The sequence below is a fragment of the Trachurus japonicus genome, chromosome 6 (assembly GCF_045865225.1).
Source record: "Trachurus japonicus isolate A0001 chromosome 6, Traja_1.0".
Classification (NCBI taxonomy): Eukaryota; Metazoa; Chordata; class Actinopteri; order Carangiformes; family Carangidae; genus Trachurus; species Trachurus japonicus.
The window spans coordinates 25,308,394-25,321,243 of record NC_140912.1 but is presented as its reverse complement, the minus strand read 5'-3'; the positions used below and the strand labels follow the sequence as shown (position 1 = coordinate 25,321,243).

Below are 12,850 nucleotides of genomic sequence, written 5' to 3'. Positions count from 1 at the left end.
TTTTTATCTTCCTCTTCTATATGATGAGTGGAGTTGCAGGAAGGAGCCGCGTCTGGGGGTTTATACACACTAGAGTTATTAATGCATTAGACTATAACAATGCACAAAAGCCTCTTTTAAGTAAAGCAGTCGGATACTGCTTTGTGCCATTCACCAGTAATGCCATTAGCTGTGCAATAACACAGTGGTGGTCTCCTTTTCATACACACACACACTCATACGGACCGACTGGTGGTTTTTGGCACAAAGCTCCCCTAGTGTGTCATCTCTGTTTACTCATATGTCTTGGAATAGCAGCTGCAGCAGAACAACGTCCTCTTTAGAGGTTAAAAACACTGATCCCATGTCAGCGTGAGACGGTGAATAACAAAAGACGATCATTACTTACCATGAAAGTATATCTCTCTAACTCTGCTTCTGAGCTTTTTAAGGTTAAGTTGTTGCTCAAGAAGGCTACCATCCATTTTCCTCCTCTCTCTCTCTCTCTCTCTGTTTGATTAACTTTTTGTTTTGTGACCCGTCAGCCTGGGGAAACCTCGGAAATGTGCTGAAGAGCCAAAGCAAGATGGAGGAGGCTGAACAGGCGTACAGAAATGCTCTGTATTACCGCAGCAACATGGCAGACATGCTGTATAACCTGTGAGTTTATGTTCTATCACACCTCACTTTGTCATTTTATGTTGTGTTATGTTATGTTATGTTCTTATGCTCAAATGTGCCGTCTCTCTGCTGTAGAAATGTCTTTTTTGTCTCGTGTGCATGTCTTTCATTTGAATGCATCTCCACTCCCAGCTGTTTCACTGACTTAAGAGTGTACTGTATGTGTGTGTGTGAGTGTGTGTGAACAAATGGACGAGCTCTCCTTCTCCTTTGCGTGTGTTCATTGATCAGAGCTGTTCCCTCAGAGGAAGTGTCTTGTATTCCCTGGAGTGCTGTCTGTCTGACAGGGTTATTAATGATGCTGTTTTAGCCGGAGGGGAAAATGCAAAACATCCACAGCCAATACTCAGTGTGTGCTCAAATGTCTGTGGTTCGCTCAGATCTAAATCTTCCCCCCCCCACCCTCCTCAGTTTTATCAGCTGCTTTGTGTTCTTGTCTAAGCCTAACAGAGGCTTCGAACTCTAAACATTTGAGTTTTTCAAGCTGTCATTGCTCCTTTCTTTCGTTTTCGTCTGTTCCAGTGGTTTGCTGCTGCAGGAGAGCAACAAGTTCTCAGAGGCGCTTCACTACTATAAGCTGGCCATTGGGAGCCGGCCAACTCTCGCTTGTAAGTACAGCTCTTCTCTTTTCTTTTCTTTTCTTTTCTTTTCTTTTTTTTTATTGACAATCTCCAGCTCTTGTGGTTGTGGCTGTGCTGTGTCCAGGCAACAGTGAACACAGGCTGTGGTTATGTGAAGGGAGACGAATAGGTGGCAAAGGGCAGCAGCTATACAGCTAAATTAAACATTCGACACAGCTGCCCGACTGGCTTTCAAAGCCAAGACGTGTCAACAGATCGAGTAACTGCATTATGTCATTTATTATGAATTCAGACCGTGCCGCTCATTTCTTCTCCTCCTCCCCCCCTCTACTTTCTTTACATTAACTTCAATCTCTCATTTTATTGTTGTGTGTCCCTTTCTCGACTCTCCTGTCCTCTCCTTCACTCCAACTTTTCTGCTTTTCTTGGAGTACAGTCTCCCATACATTGTCATTTTCAGCAGCATCGCTCCCTGATTAGAACAAATCGCTCACAATCTTACCTGATCGTGCAGTAAATTAGCCCCCCATTGTTCCAGGCATTAGTCAGTGACGGATAAACAGAGAACTTAAACGTCTCTTCCTTTTTTTTTGCCTCCGAATTAATTATAGACCTAATCAAGATCATGGTTAGACTTGAAAATTTCCAGTCAGCATGCAATTATCCAATCTGCTGGCGCCGATAACAAGGTTAATTAATTACCCCAAGCAGCAGACAGACATGTTGAAGACGAAATGAGAATGTGACAACGAAGGGTGTTTTTTTTCTGTCAAGGTTACACCATTACTCACTGCCTAGTTTGGAGCGAACTAGTGCAAACTGTAGGACTTACATTAAAAATGCAGAGCTGTCCTGCTTTGTGATAAAGTGTTAATGATTCCTGTCACATTTTACGCACACAGCAAAGGCTGATGAAATTGGAAAAAGAAAAAAGAAAAACGTTGCTTTTCTCTGTCTATGTTTTTTCTTTTTTTGTTATCTGCTCCCCTTTCAGTGCCGTGGGGGGAAAAAAAATCTCGATATTGACCATTGAAAGCAACACCATGTAAGACAGATAAGACTGTGAGGTGTGAGGAAGTGTTTGAGATAATGGATTGCAACGACATAAGAAGAGGAACGTAACTTCTTTGTAGGGAGGGGGAAAAAAAGGCTCTTTGATTCTCAGCCCCCCCCTCCCTTTGACTTGATTATATGTCAGCACCCTACAGAAGAGCCCTCCTGAGCGATCTCCACTATCAGGTTAATTTATTCCAACAGACCGTCTTGATAGGGAGCTGTCTGGACAGGAGGGTCCACAGAGACTAATTACACTGCGGCTGCTTATCGATCATTAGATGTTGTCTTTGACTGCTCAAGAAAAAAAAAAAAGTTCAACAAGCTCCCGAAGTGTCCCACAGGGTGGATGGATGCAAAGGTCAAACATACACAACAATAAAGTGTGAACAGGATTAACAGCGGGTCATTGTTCCAGCCTGAAGGACTCGTTCTTATAGAGATGGACGGTCATTACTCACTTTTTCAGCGCTTCTGATTTCTCTGTGGCCACAGGTCACAGAGAGACACTTATGTCAAGGAACTCACCATGGAGGGGAAATGATTCAATTACATTACACACACACACACACACACACACACATATGCATTTGTCACAGAGGATGTCTTCGCTGTTTAAAGGGAAGATTTCAAAGAATCAAAGACTCCCGTGAGACAGCTAATCCTGCCTTGAAAAATATACACATGAAAAAATAAATAAATCAAAGTTGAATCAATAAGTCAACTGATAGCTGTGCAGCTGTGAATGAGCCGGTAATTGCAAAGCATGAATGAAACCAGTGATGCTAATCAGCTAATGCGAGCAGCTGCCTGAACTAACGCTGTTTTCTGTGCTTCGTGTGGTTTCTCCCCCCCTCACCCCCGAAACAGCGGCCTACTTGAACACAGGCATCATCCTGATGAACCAGGGTCGCCACGACGAAGCCAAGCGCACCTTCCTAACCTGTGCTGATATCCCTGACGAGAACCTGAAGGACCCTCATGCCCACAAGAGCTCCGTCGCCAGCTGTTTGTACAACCTGGGCAAGCTGCTCCATGAGCAGGGTCACCAGGAGGTAACGACTGCACATTGCACATCACAACATGTTTGGGATTTCACAGCGCTGCATACTGTATGGAATACCGTTTTTTTTTTAATCCTCATAATGTATAAGTGGATTCTATAAAATATAAAGTAGCAAAAATGCATTTGCTGTAGTTCAAAAGCACAAATCTCTTCAAGATGAAAAGTGTGCAGTGTATGGTTATTGAAACATAATCTGACTTACATCTAAGAACCACCACCATTACTGCTGAAGGAGTTCAAAGTGCTCCTTTGAATACAGTACATGCCGGAAAATATAAAACCATAGTGAACTGAGATAAAATGCAGGCAGTTGCCCAAGGAGCCTTTGGGGGACACGGAGAAAATGCTGGCTTTTATATGGACATGTTCCAAAATTGCCTCTGTCATAGGGGACACAGTGTTGTGTGCAGATAATCCTCAGGCTGTTTCTAACAAATTCACTCTCTTTCATGCCCCTAAAGACCTACAGTGCTGGCTAAAGGAACTGGTTTTCCAATGCTGCACATTTATATTGTACACAAGCACCGATGCTGCTGATTCAATCAGGAATGAAGCAGTAGAACTGCAGATTCAATAAAGGCCTTTATAAATAGTTGGCATGCTGGAAGAAGAGAACAGTCCCACTTCCTCCGACCTCTAACCGCAACATTTGCTTCAGCAATAAAGTAGTTCCACCTCCCTCCACCGTTTAAACTCTGAGGGGCTCTGAGGGAAATGCATGGGCCTAACACACTATACATGTTAGATAGAGTCTATACGTGACACCGCTCTGGTCGTCCTAACAGCCGTGACACTGAGGATAGACCCTGTCAGCCGGGCTCTGTACCAACCAGCCTCCCGGTGACCCCCAATTCCACGCTGTGTATTCACAGTGGCAGGGGAGGAATGACTGGTTACCCCAGCGCGAGTGGCTCCGGTGGGGGTCTTACTCCACTTTCTAATGCAAACACCCCCACCTTCTTTTTTTCAATGTATTTGTCTCTTTCACAGGAGGCCATCTCTGTGTTTAAAGAAGCAATACAGAAAATGCCAAGACAGTTTGCGCCACAGAGCCTCTACAACATGATGGGTAAGAGCTGCTTTTGTTTCAGGACCACAAATATAAAAGCTGTGGTTGTTGTTCCTGTTGTTGTTTTTGTTGTATAGTGCAGAATTAACAGCAGATGTTACTGAGGGTAAAGGTATTTTGGAGAAATTGCTTGTTATATATAATTAACTAAGTTGAAAGCATCAGCAACCAAACTTTCAATAGGAACTACTAAATTCAATTTGTAGATTTATTTTTTCCATTATTAATTTGATATTTTTATGCATAGAAAAGAGGAAGTCAAACATTATCTACAACATTACTAACTCATACCACTAGTGATGTAAGAAATGTTGACTGGTTTATTAATTGTGAATCCTGAACAAGTACGATCCTGGGTCATAACATAGGTAAAGTTCATAGTGGGATTTGTGTAACATGCATTTTGGGTGAAGCCACAGCTAAAATCTGCCATAAGAAAGAGTGTTTGAAGAGAATAGATGTCAAAATGTGTAAAATCAGTGCCAGGTAAAACCATTTCTATCAGTTTCTATCAGTGAAATCCATGTTTTAGAAGTGTAATTTGAGTTCACGCTGTTAAACAGTCTTTAACAGCTAAACAGCTTTACAATATCATTTTACACAGAGTTAATTTGCTTTGTTGGATTACAGCTGTAGAACAGCTGCTGCAGGCTCATTATAGCTGCTCTCCCTCTGCTTTTTTTTTTTTTTTTTTTTTACTTTTTTTTCCCCCTCCTCCCTCCTGCTTTCTCTCTGTCATACACATGCAGCTACTTAAACACACACACACACACACTTCCCCAACTTGGGACGTGTGTAATCCAGACTTGGTAGTGGTGCCACAGGTCCCTGGCTTCATGTGTTGGCAAAATGCAGTTTGACAGAGCTGCAGAGATTATGTCAAAATGTTGATGAAAGTTCCAGTCACCGTTAAGGAGCAGCGCTGCGTCTGTAACGGAGGCAGCGAGCCAGCGAGCCGTGATTTCTGCAGCTTAGCGTTTGTTTCCTCGCTCAACTGATTTGCACATTTGGCACCACACCTGCTCGTATCTGTTTCCCTCCAGTTTCGCTGCTCGCTGCGCCCGCGCTCTCTCATGCCGTTTGTCAGACGCCAAGCAGCAGAGGCTTTCATCAGAGGCAGACCTGGGTGGTAATCTTGCGCCCCACTGGTCTCGCTCCAACGCTCTCTGGTGGGCCGAGGAATGTTCCACTCCGAGGAGCCGGTGGTTTTCAGCTCCTCGGGATTCAATGTCACTTCTAATTGCACGTTGTGTGTTTGCGCTAATCTCGTACAGAGGTCTTCTGCCAGGGAGGTGAGACGTGTATTTAAAACCCCCCTCAACAAGTGAAGAGGTCGTGTCAAAACAGACTTGAATGTGCATTTAGAAATAGTTCAGTGCCTCTAGGGTGCATTGTAAATTTTTTCTATAATCGTATTTATAACCACAATGATGATTTCCTAAACTAAAACTGAAACAATTCCGGGCAAATTCAACTCGGGGCTGTATTTTCCTAACATTTTAGGTCTAAAAGAAGGAATCTGAAGATTTTCAGTTTAATTGCTCCTGTTTTGCGGTAGTTGTGTCCCTGCATCGCCACGGCAGCGATGAATGGGAGCGGATGTAAATTCCACTACTTAGGCTGTTTACATCCCTCAAAGCCGCATTTTTTTTCCACAGACAGCTTCAGATGGCTACTCAAACATGCACCGAGAAGTTTATTTACTTCAAGCAAGCCGACATGTTTGTAAAACTAGATCTAATTCAAAGTCTCCCGGAGTCTCGCGCGAGACCCAAGTTGACGCGTTCGGTGTATCAGGTGCAGTCGGAAGCTCCCGTTTGTGTCATAAACACAGGAATATCAACTCTTGACTTGCTTGAAGTAAAAAAAAACTTCTCGGTGCATGTTTGAGTTGCCATCTGACGCTATCTGTGGAAAAAAATTGCGGCTTTGAGGGATGTAAACAGCCTAAGCAGCAGAACTTGCATCCGCTCCCATTCATCGCTGCCGTGGCGATGCAGGGACAGACACAACACAACTACCGCAAAACAGGAGCAATTCAACTGAAAATCTTCAGATTCCTTCTTTTAGACCTAAAATGTTATAGGAAAATACAGCCCCGAGTTGAATTTTCCCGGAATTGTCCTTTAATCTTGTCAAAATGTCAGTTAGGAATGAAAAAAGGCAGCCATGTGGGGATACAGGAACATTAACCCAACAGAATTGTGACAGTGAGATCCACAACATTAGTGATATCCATCTAATCCATTCTTATGCTGTGTTTGATGTTAGCTGTTGACAAGGACTTGTCCGACTTTGCGGCAGCGGGATGATGGATTTCCAACACTCGAATCTAAAACATGAGGCCACACTGATGGACATCATCTTGAAAATATGTTCTCATGTATTACATTACATCAGGGGTGTTGGGTCTGCTAAGCCTCAAGCTGTGTTTTCTCACAATGAAAAGGAAGTTACATCTAAAAAAAACCGTGATGGCTTTCACATTACCACCGTATTTATCAAGAGGTCTCATCGTGCAGGGTTATCGCTCGGTTGGAGAAAGTGTGTTGAGATTAAAAGGGTCCTGCAGTTGTAATGAGGTGTGTGTGTGTGTATGTGTGTGTCACCTGTTGCTTATCGCAGTTTCTTATCAAGGGAAGTGATTAGTCTTAATCCCCGCAGGATTAAAGTTCCTCCGCTCTCTAGTCTAAACAAAGCGTCCGCTCATTCAGCTGCTCCCGAGACTCGGTGTGGATGGAAATGTCAACATGTAGCCCGAGTTGTAGCGACATTTCCAACACCTGTGCTGCATTCACTTTGTGCCCCTAAATATGTTATAATGTTGATTTTAACTGTGTTGTGTCCAATTACCAGCCCGTGTTGTCAAATTCTTGCAATAATACAAGTGTTATTGGATGGCTATGAAAGAGAGGTCATTGTTATTTCAGGTGTTAGGAGGCAGAGGTTCAGGTTGGGGGAGGAGGTATCGGATGATGTGTGAGGGAGTGTGTTATAGACTTCTTCAAACCATCCACTGAGCTGTGAGTGTGAGCTGAAGTGAGATTATTTATACTCTAAGAGCTCAGTTCAATTATTTTCACATCTAAGAAATCAAACATGTGTTACTGAATGGGGTTTTTTGCTTTTGTGGATATCACTGAAAGTATCTATGAATACTTTCTGCAGTAGGACTGCGGGACATTTAAACAGTTGCATGGTTTTCATTCACTGCCATGTATTAGCATATGAGTCACAACTTTATAAACAACATGGGCTTTGTTCCTCGTTGTTGAGTTTTCCAGCCCATGGGGATGAGGTCTGGCCGCTCTGTCATGCAAATCCTCAGCAGAGGAATGGAAAGATATGCAATGTCTTAACCTCTTGACAGCCTGACCCCTGACTTGACCCCCAACTCGCTTTTTTGCCTCTCACAGGAGAAGCCTACATGAGGCTGAGCAAGCTGCCTGAAGCTGAACACTGGTACCGGGAATCCCTACGAGCCAAGCCCGACCACATCCCTGCACACCTCACTTACGGCAAACTGCTGGCCATGACGGTAAGACTACTTTTTTTGTTTTGTGTATGTCATCCTCTCTTGAGACTATGTCACTTCTGCCCTACAAAGGCAAAGTGCAGTATCTGTAAAAATGCCAAACAGCTTTTTGTGTTTTTCATTGTCAGGTTTAAGCATCAAATTATGAATAACTACTGTACCAAGTCTATAATTGATTACATGAAGGTGGACTGAATTACATGTATTGTATGTAAATGTATTTCTGACCAATTTTGACAGTTTTATGGCAGATACTGCACTTTTGCCTTGGTTTTGGTGCAGACACTGCACTTTGGCTTGGTATTAGCTACAGATACTACACTTTGCCTTGGTTTCACTGCTTTTTTGGATGGACAGCAAAATAAAAAGCCCAATAACTATCAAATTCTACCAGATTGAAGAGAATATGCCACACTTTTGATTGGTCCAAAAAAAATTTTTTTTTTAAAATTCAGATACTGCACTTTGCCTTTGTAGGGCAGACTTGTGATGGAAAAAAACAAAACAAAAAAATAAAACAGATCATTTCTTTCACTGATTACAAGTGGAGACCATGAGAGGAAACCGATGCTTGCTACAGTCAGATCTCTAACAGCCTCTCCTGGCCGGCCTGTCTGGAACAACCAGCATCGTACTCTATTCAATCTGACGCCTACATCACTGACTTGGACACGTCTGCCTTTTTGCTTCCCACTTCTCATTCTCTACCTGTCTTCTCTTCCTTCTTTCATCTCCCCCAAGCTTTTCATCAGTTCTCCTCTGCTCCTTCCTGACAGTCGTAAAGTTCTCCTGAAGCCACTACAGTTAATCAATAATGTGTGGGTGAATGAGAGCCAGGGGGGAGAAGATTGGAAGAGTGAGCATGAGGGAAGGGGGCGGCGGTCACGTTGTATTTCTCAAGATGATCATCTCTGTCAGGGACTAGAACTTCCTGATTAAAAATCTTGTCATGGTTACTCTTTTATGCTCCATCGAACTTGTCCTTGCACTTTGACTGTAACGTTTAAAAATAAATACTTTAAAAAAATAGATGATTGAGATCTCCACACTGTAGAGAAAGAAATCTGCTTCTGCCATGGATCTCAGGTCTGCAGAGATAATATCCGTTCAGGTTCACACAGCTGACCTGTGTCTCCGCAACCAAAAGAAAGGGACATCTGTGTTGATGAGACAGAAGCGAAGAAGAGTCCCTGAGTCTTTTTTTACGAGTAGACAGTCATGTGTTCAGGTCATACAGTCGTTACAGATCGCAGCTCGATAGGCGTCTTCGCAATTGAGCTGGCTGAAAGGAGCAGAGCTGAAAAGGACTGTCAGAAGAGAAATAAACAAAGTAGAAGAAGAGAAGCACAGAAGGTCAAAAGAAGGGTGGAGGCCCCCCTCTTCAGCCGACATCTCTCCCTCTCTCCCACAGCCTGGGCCCTAATGAAAGGACGTAAATGTGTTCAAAATCCTGCAGCAGTGGTATCTGGAAGGCAAGGCTCTTCCTGGCTCTGTCCCTTTTCATTTCCTTTATGGAAACAGAGTCTTTTTCAAGTTCTATTCATTTATTCCCTTTCCAAATTTATGCATTTGTGTATATCACACAACTGAGTTGTATGGAAGAATTCTACTGGCACATCATTTACCTACATTTGTTGGAAAGAACCTGATTTTTCCAACTTGTTATGGGAATATTGAAACACGTTTTCTGTAAAAAAAAAAAAAAAAAAAGTTCACTTGACGAATTATTTTGACATTTTGGGGAAAAACCCTTATTCTTGCCGAGAAATAGATAAGTCTGACACTTATTTATAGGGTATGTGTACTGTGAAAATGAGAAAGGAATCCACAAACATCTCTAAAGCTAGTTAATTATGTCTAATGTATTTAATTAAAAAACCAAACCATGCATGCATAAAAACCATGCATAAAAACAATACCTACTGACAGAGCCAGGCTGGCTAAGTTAATTAACAGATCTAGTGTTATATGAATATAATGCCATATATCTTTTGAAGGGGAGCATTGTGTGCCGAAATTAAATCAAGCTCTTGCTTCACACCAGATTGATTTTCCCATCTCCGCTCAGACTGTTGGTCATCTTAAATTATAGTTGGGCTGACACCATACAGACAAAAGTGGCTTGTTAAACTGACATGAATTCCTCTCGGAACAAAAGACATCAGACATCAGAAAGCATCTTGAGGCCAAGCGCTGTCAGCAAGAAGAAGAGTTTAGAACAACTCAGTTCTCCAGAGAAGAAGTTAAGACTTGGTGAAGTGGACGCGAAGGAGGAATTCAGTCGGCCGTGAAGAGAAACTCATTTCATTTAAGAAAGTGTTATTGATTCGGGAGGAAAGTAGAGTTCAAACCTGCAGGGATAATTCTCTGTAGATCTCTGACCATGATGGATGGTATTGGTGTTTTGAGCCCCTGTGATCCTGTGAGTGCAAATAATTCCATCAGAGGAGTTTGTTTGGACAGGCTCAGAGCTTCTTTAGCCGTGAAAACACACTTTTTTATACCCACGAATCCCAGTCAGGGTACTATTTAATGTGTGCTCCTCTCCTCTTTTGTCGTGTGGCTGTGACCCGTGTGTCTGTCTGGTGACAACAGCGTTTCAGCATGATCAAAACCAGTGCAGGAAATTGACCCCCAGCCCCAGCACTCATCTCCTAACCTCCTCACTCCTCCCTGTGGCACAACTTTGAGTGATGAAGACGCTTCAGATACTGTCAGGGGGGTTTTGGAGGTTCAGATCCCTGCGGGAGCGGTGGTGGAGGAGGAGGAGGAGGGAGGGGGGGGTTGTGAGGAGATAAGACTCAGCGGCAGGGTCAGAGAAGGGTGAGGGGAGGACGGTGGAGCCGGGGAGAGAGAGAGCAATGAGATGCTCTGATTTGTGGATGAGGGAGAAAGGACAAAATGGGAGTGGAAGGGGGGAGTTAATCACACAGATCAGTATCACCCTCCCTGCTGGGCTGACCCCTCCACACCTCCACCCACACCGAGGGGAGGGGGGGGGGCGGGCGGGGGCAGGATGTGTACACCACCACCACCGCTGCCTCCGCCGCCGCCACGGGTCAGAGCTGGACACGATGTTCGCAATATTGGATTCAGTCATCCACTTGTCATTTCCTCAGCTAATAGAATGCAGGCTTCATTCATAATCACCACGGCAACCGCGGAGCCGGGGCCGCCTCCATCTGCACTTTATCTGATGTTGTCAGGAGAGTTGAGGTGTGAGGCACGCACCAATAATCTCAGCATGTGTATGTGTGACAAAAGGGAGGATATTGTGTCCATATTATGAGCTGACTGGAATGAGAAGTGGATATATACTGTAGTTAAAGGGATAGTTCAACATTTTTGGCAAATTGGCTTATTGCCATAATCGCTATAGTCATAGCAGTAGGTTCGTTACCTTTAATTGTCCGTGCAAGCTATTTTTAGAATGGCGGAGCAGAGCCGTGAGCTGCTCAGAGCTACGCTAGGCTCATGGGATTTCTTGGTTTCCCTCATCAAACTCATCAAATACACAATCCAAAAACTCCAAAACGCTGTCGTGGACAAGTTGTGACCTGCACATTCACCACACTATGAGATAATAACAGAACGTTACGAGACGGAGCTGTTTTAGAGGTAAATACATACAAAACAGCTGATGTGCGTTGCATTGAGGGACAGTTTTTCAGCAAGCAGACTCTGTATTTACCTTGAAAACGGCTCCGTTTTGTAACGTTCTGTTATTATCTCATAGCGTGGTGAATGTGCAGGTCACAACTTGTCCACCAGAGCGTTTTGGAGTTGTTGGATTGTGTATTTGATGAGTTTAATGAGGAAAACCAAGAAATTCCATTAGCCTCCGTAGTGTAGCTCTGAGCAGCTCACGGCTCTGCTCCGCCGTTCTAAAAATAGCTTGCACCGACAATTAAAGGTAACAAACCTACTGCTATGACTATAGCGATTATGGCAATGGGCCAATTTGCCAAAATGTTGAACTATCCCTTTAATATAAAGTATCAGGGCAGTTGAGGGAGGTTGATATTGTTATTTTCCAGACTCTGGCGTCGGTGTCTTGTTTAGATAAACCAGAGGCCTGAAACTGAGACCTGAATTTGGTCTTGATCCCCGACACAAACCCTTCTGGGTCCTGCCAAATTTATGACCCAACCTGCATGTGTCACTGAAGCGATGTTGACTGTTTGCTTGCCAGGCATGTGCAACACATCGGCTGTCTGTAATCCATCTTTTTTTTACCCGGGCTTCCCGCAGGGCAGTACATATCTTGTTGCAACATGCGACACATTTGAACACAGAGACAGAGACAGAAAGTGAGTTCAGATCTTTTCTGTCCCAAGACCAGAGCTTAACGCTGCAGAGTTGAAGCAGTGTTGCAGCAGAACGATCACCTCTCTCTCTCTCTCTCGCTCTCTCTGTTCTGAGAAGTGTGGAGGAGTTCACTCCTTTTGAGTTTGAAGCATTGCAACAGGTTTGACTTCACAGAGAAGCCGTACAACAAGAGAACTGAACATGAGTGCTGGTTGAGTTTCAGGATTATTCATAGAGGCATACAGGTGAGCCAAATGAGTTATAATCCAAAAGTTTGAAGATGAAAGAGGACGCAGTTGCCAATTTAAGGGGGGTGCAACTGCAAAGTAATATAACCAGCAGTGTAACAAATTGCATGTCAAGGGAACTGTATAAGAACTGTAATAACATTTCTTTTAAGATGAGTAATGAGAAATGAGCAACCGATGGCTTTTTTTTTTTTTTCTGGTTCTAACTCCCTCTCTGTCTCCTCCACAGACAGCTCGCTCTCCATTAATATACTTGTCATAATCCAAATCTTCTATCCAGTCACAACTGGAACTCATTTCAGAGTGTGAAAGCTTCACTCTGAGGTTTAA

The 12,850-nt window shown here is 43.5% G+C and overlaps 1 protein-coding gene across 1 annotated transcript in view; it reads left to right on the top strand.

Moving 5' to 3' along the window:
- The window catches only part of tmtc2b (transmembrane O-mannosyltransferase targeting cadherins 2b), a 91,745-nt gene that overhangs the window by 63,888 nt on the left and 15,007 nt on the right, over positions 1-12,850 (top strand). Inside the window, exons 4-8 of the mRNA XM_085779986.1 lie at positions 525-639; positions 1,183-1,268; positions 3,165-3,349; positions 4,351-4,429; positions 7,846-7,967. Coding sequence (XP_085636112.1) covers positions 525-639; positions 1,183-1,268; positions 3,165-3,349; positions 4,351-4,429; positions 7,846-7,967 — 587 coding nt within the window. The remainder of the gene's footprint in view (positions 1-524; positions 640-1,182; positions 1,269-3,164; positions 3,350-4,350; positions 4,430-7,845; positions 7,968-12,850) is intronic.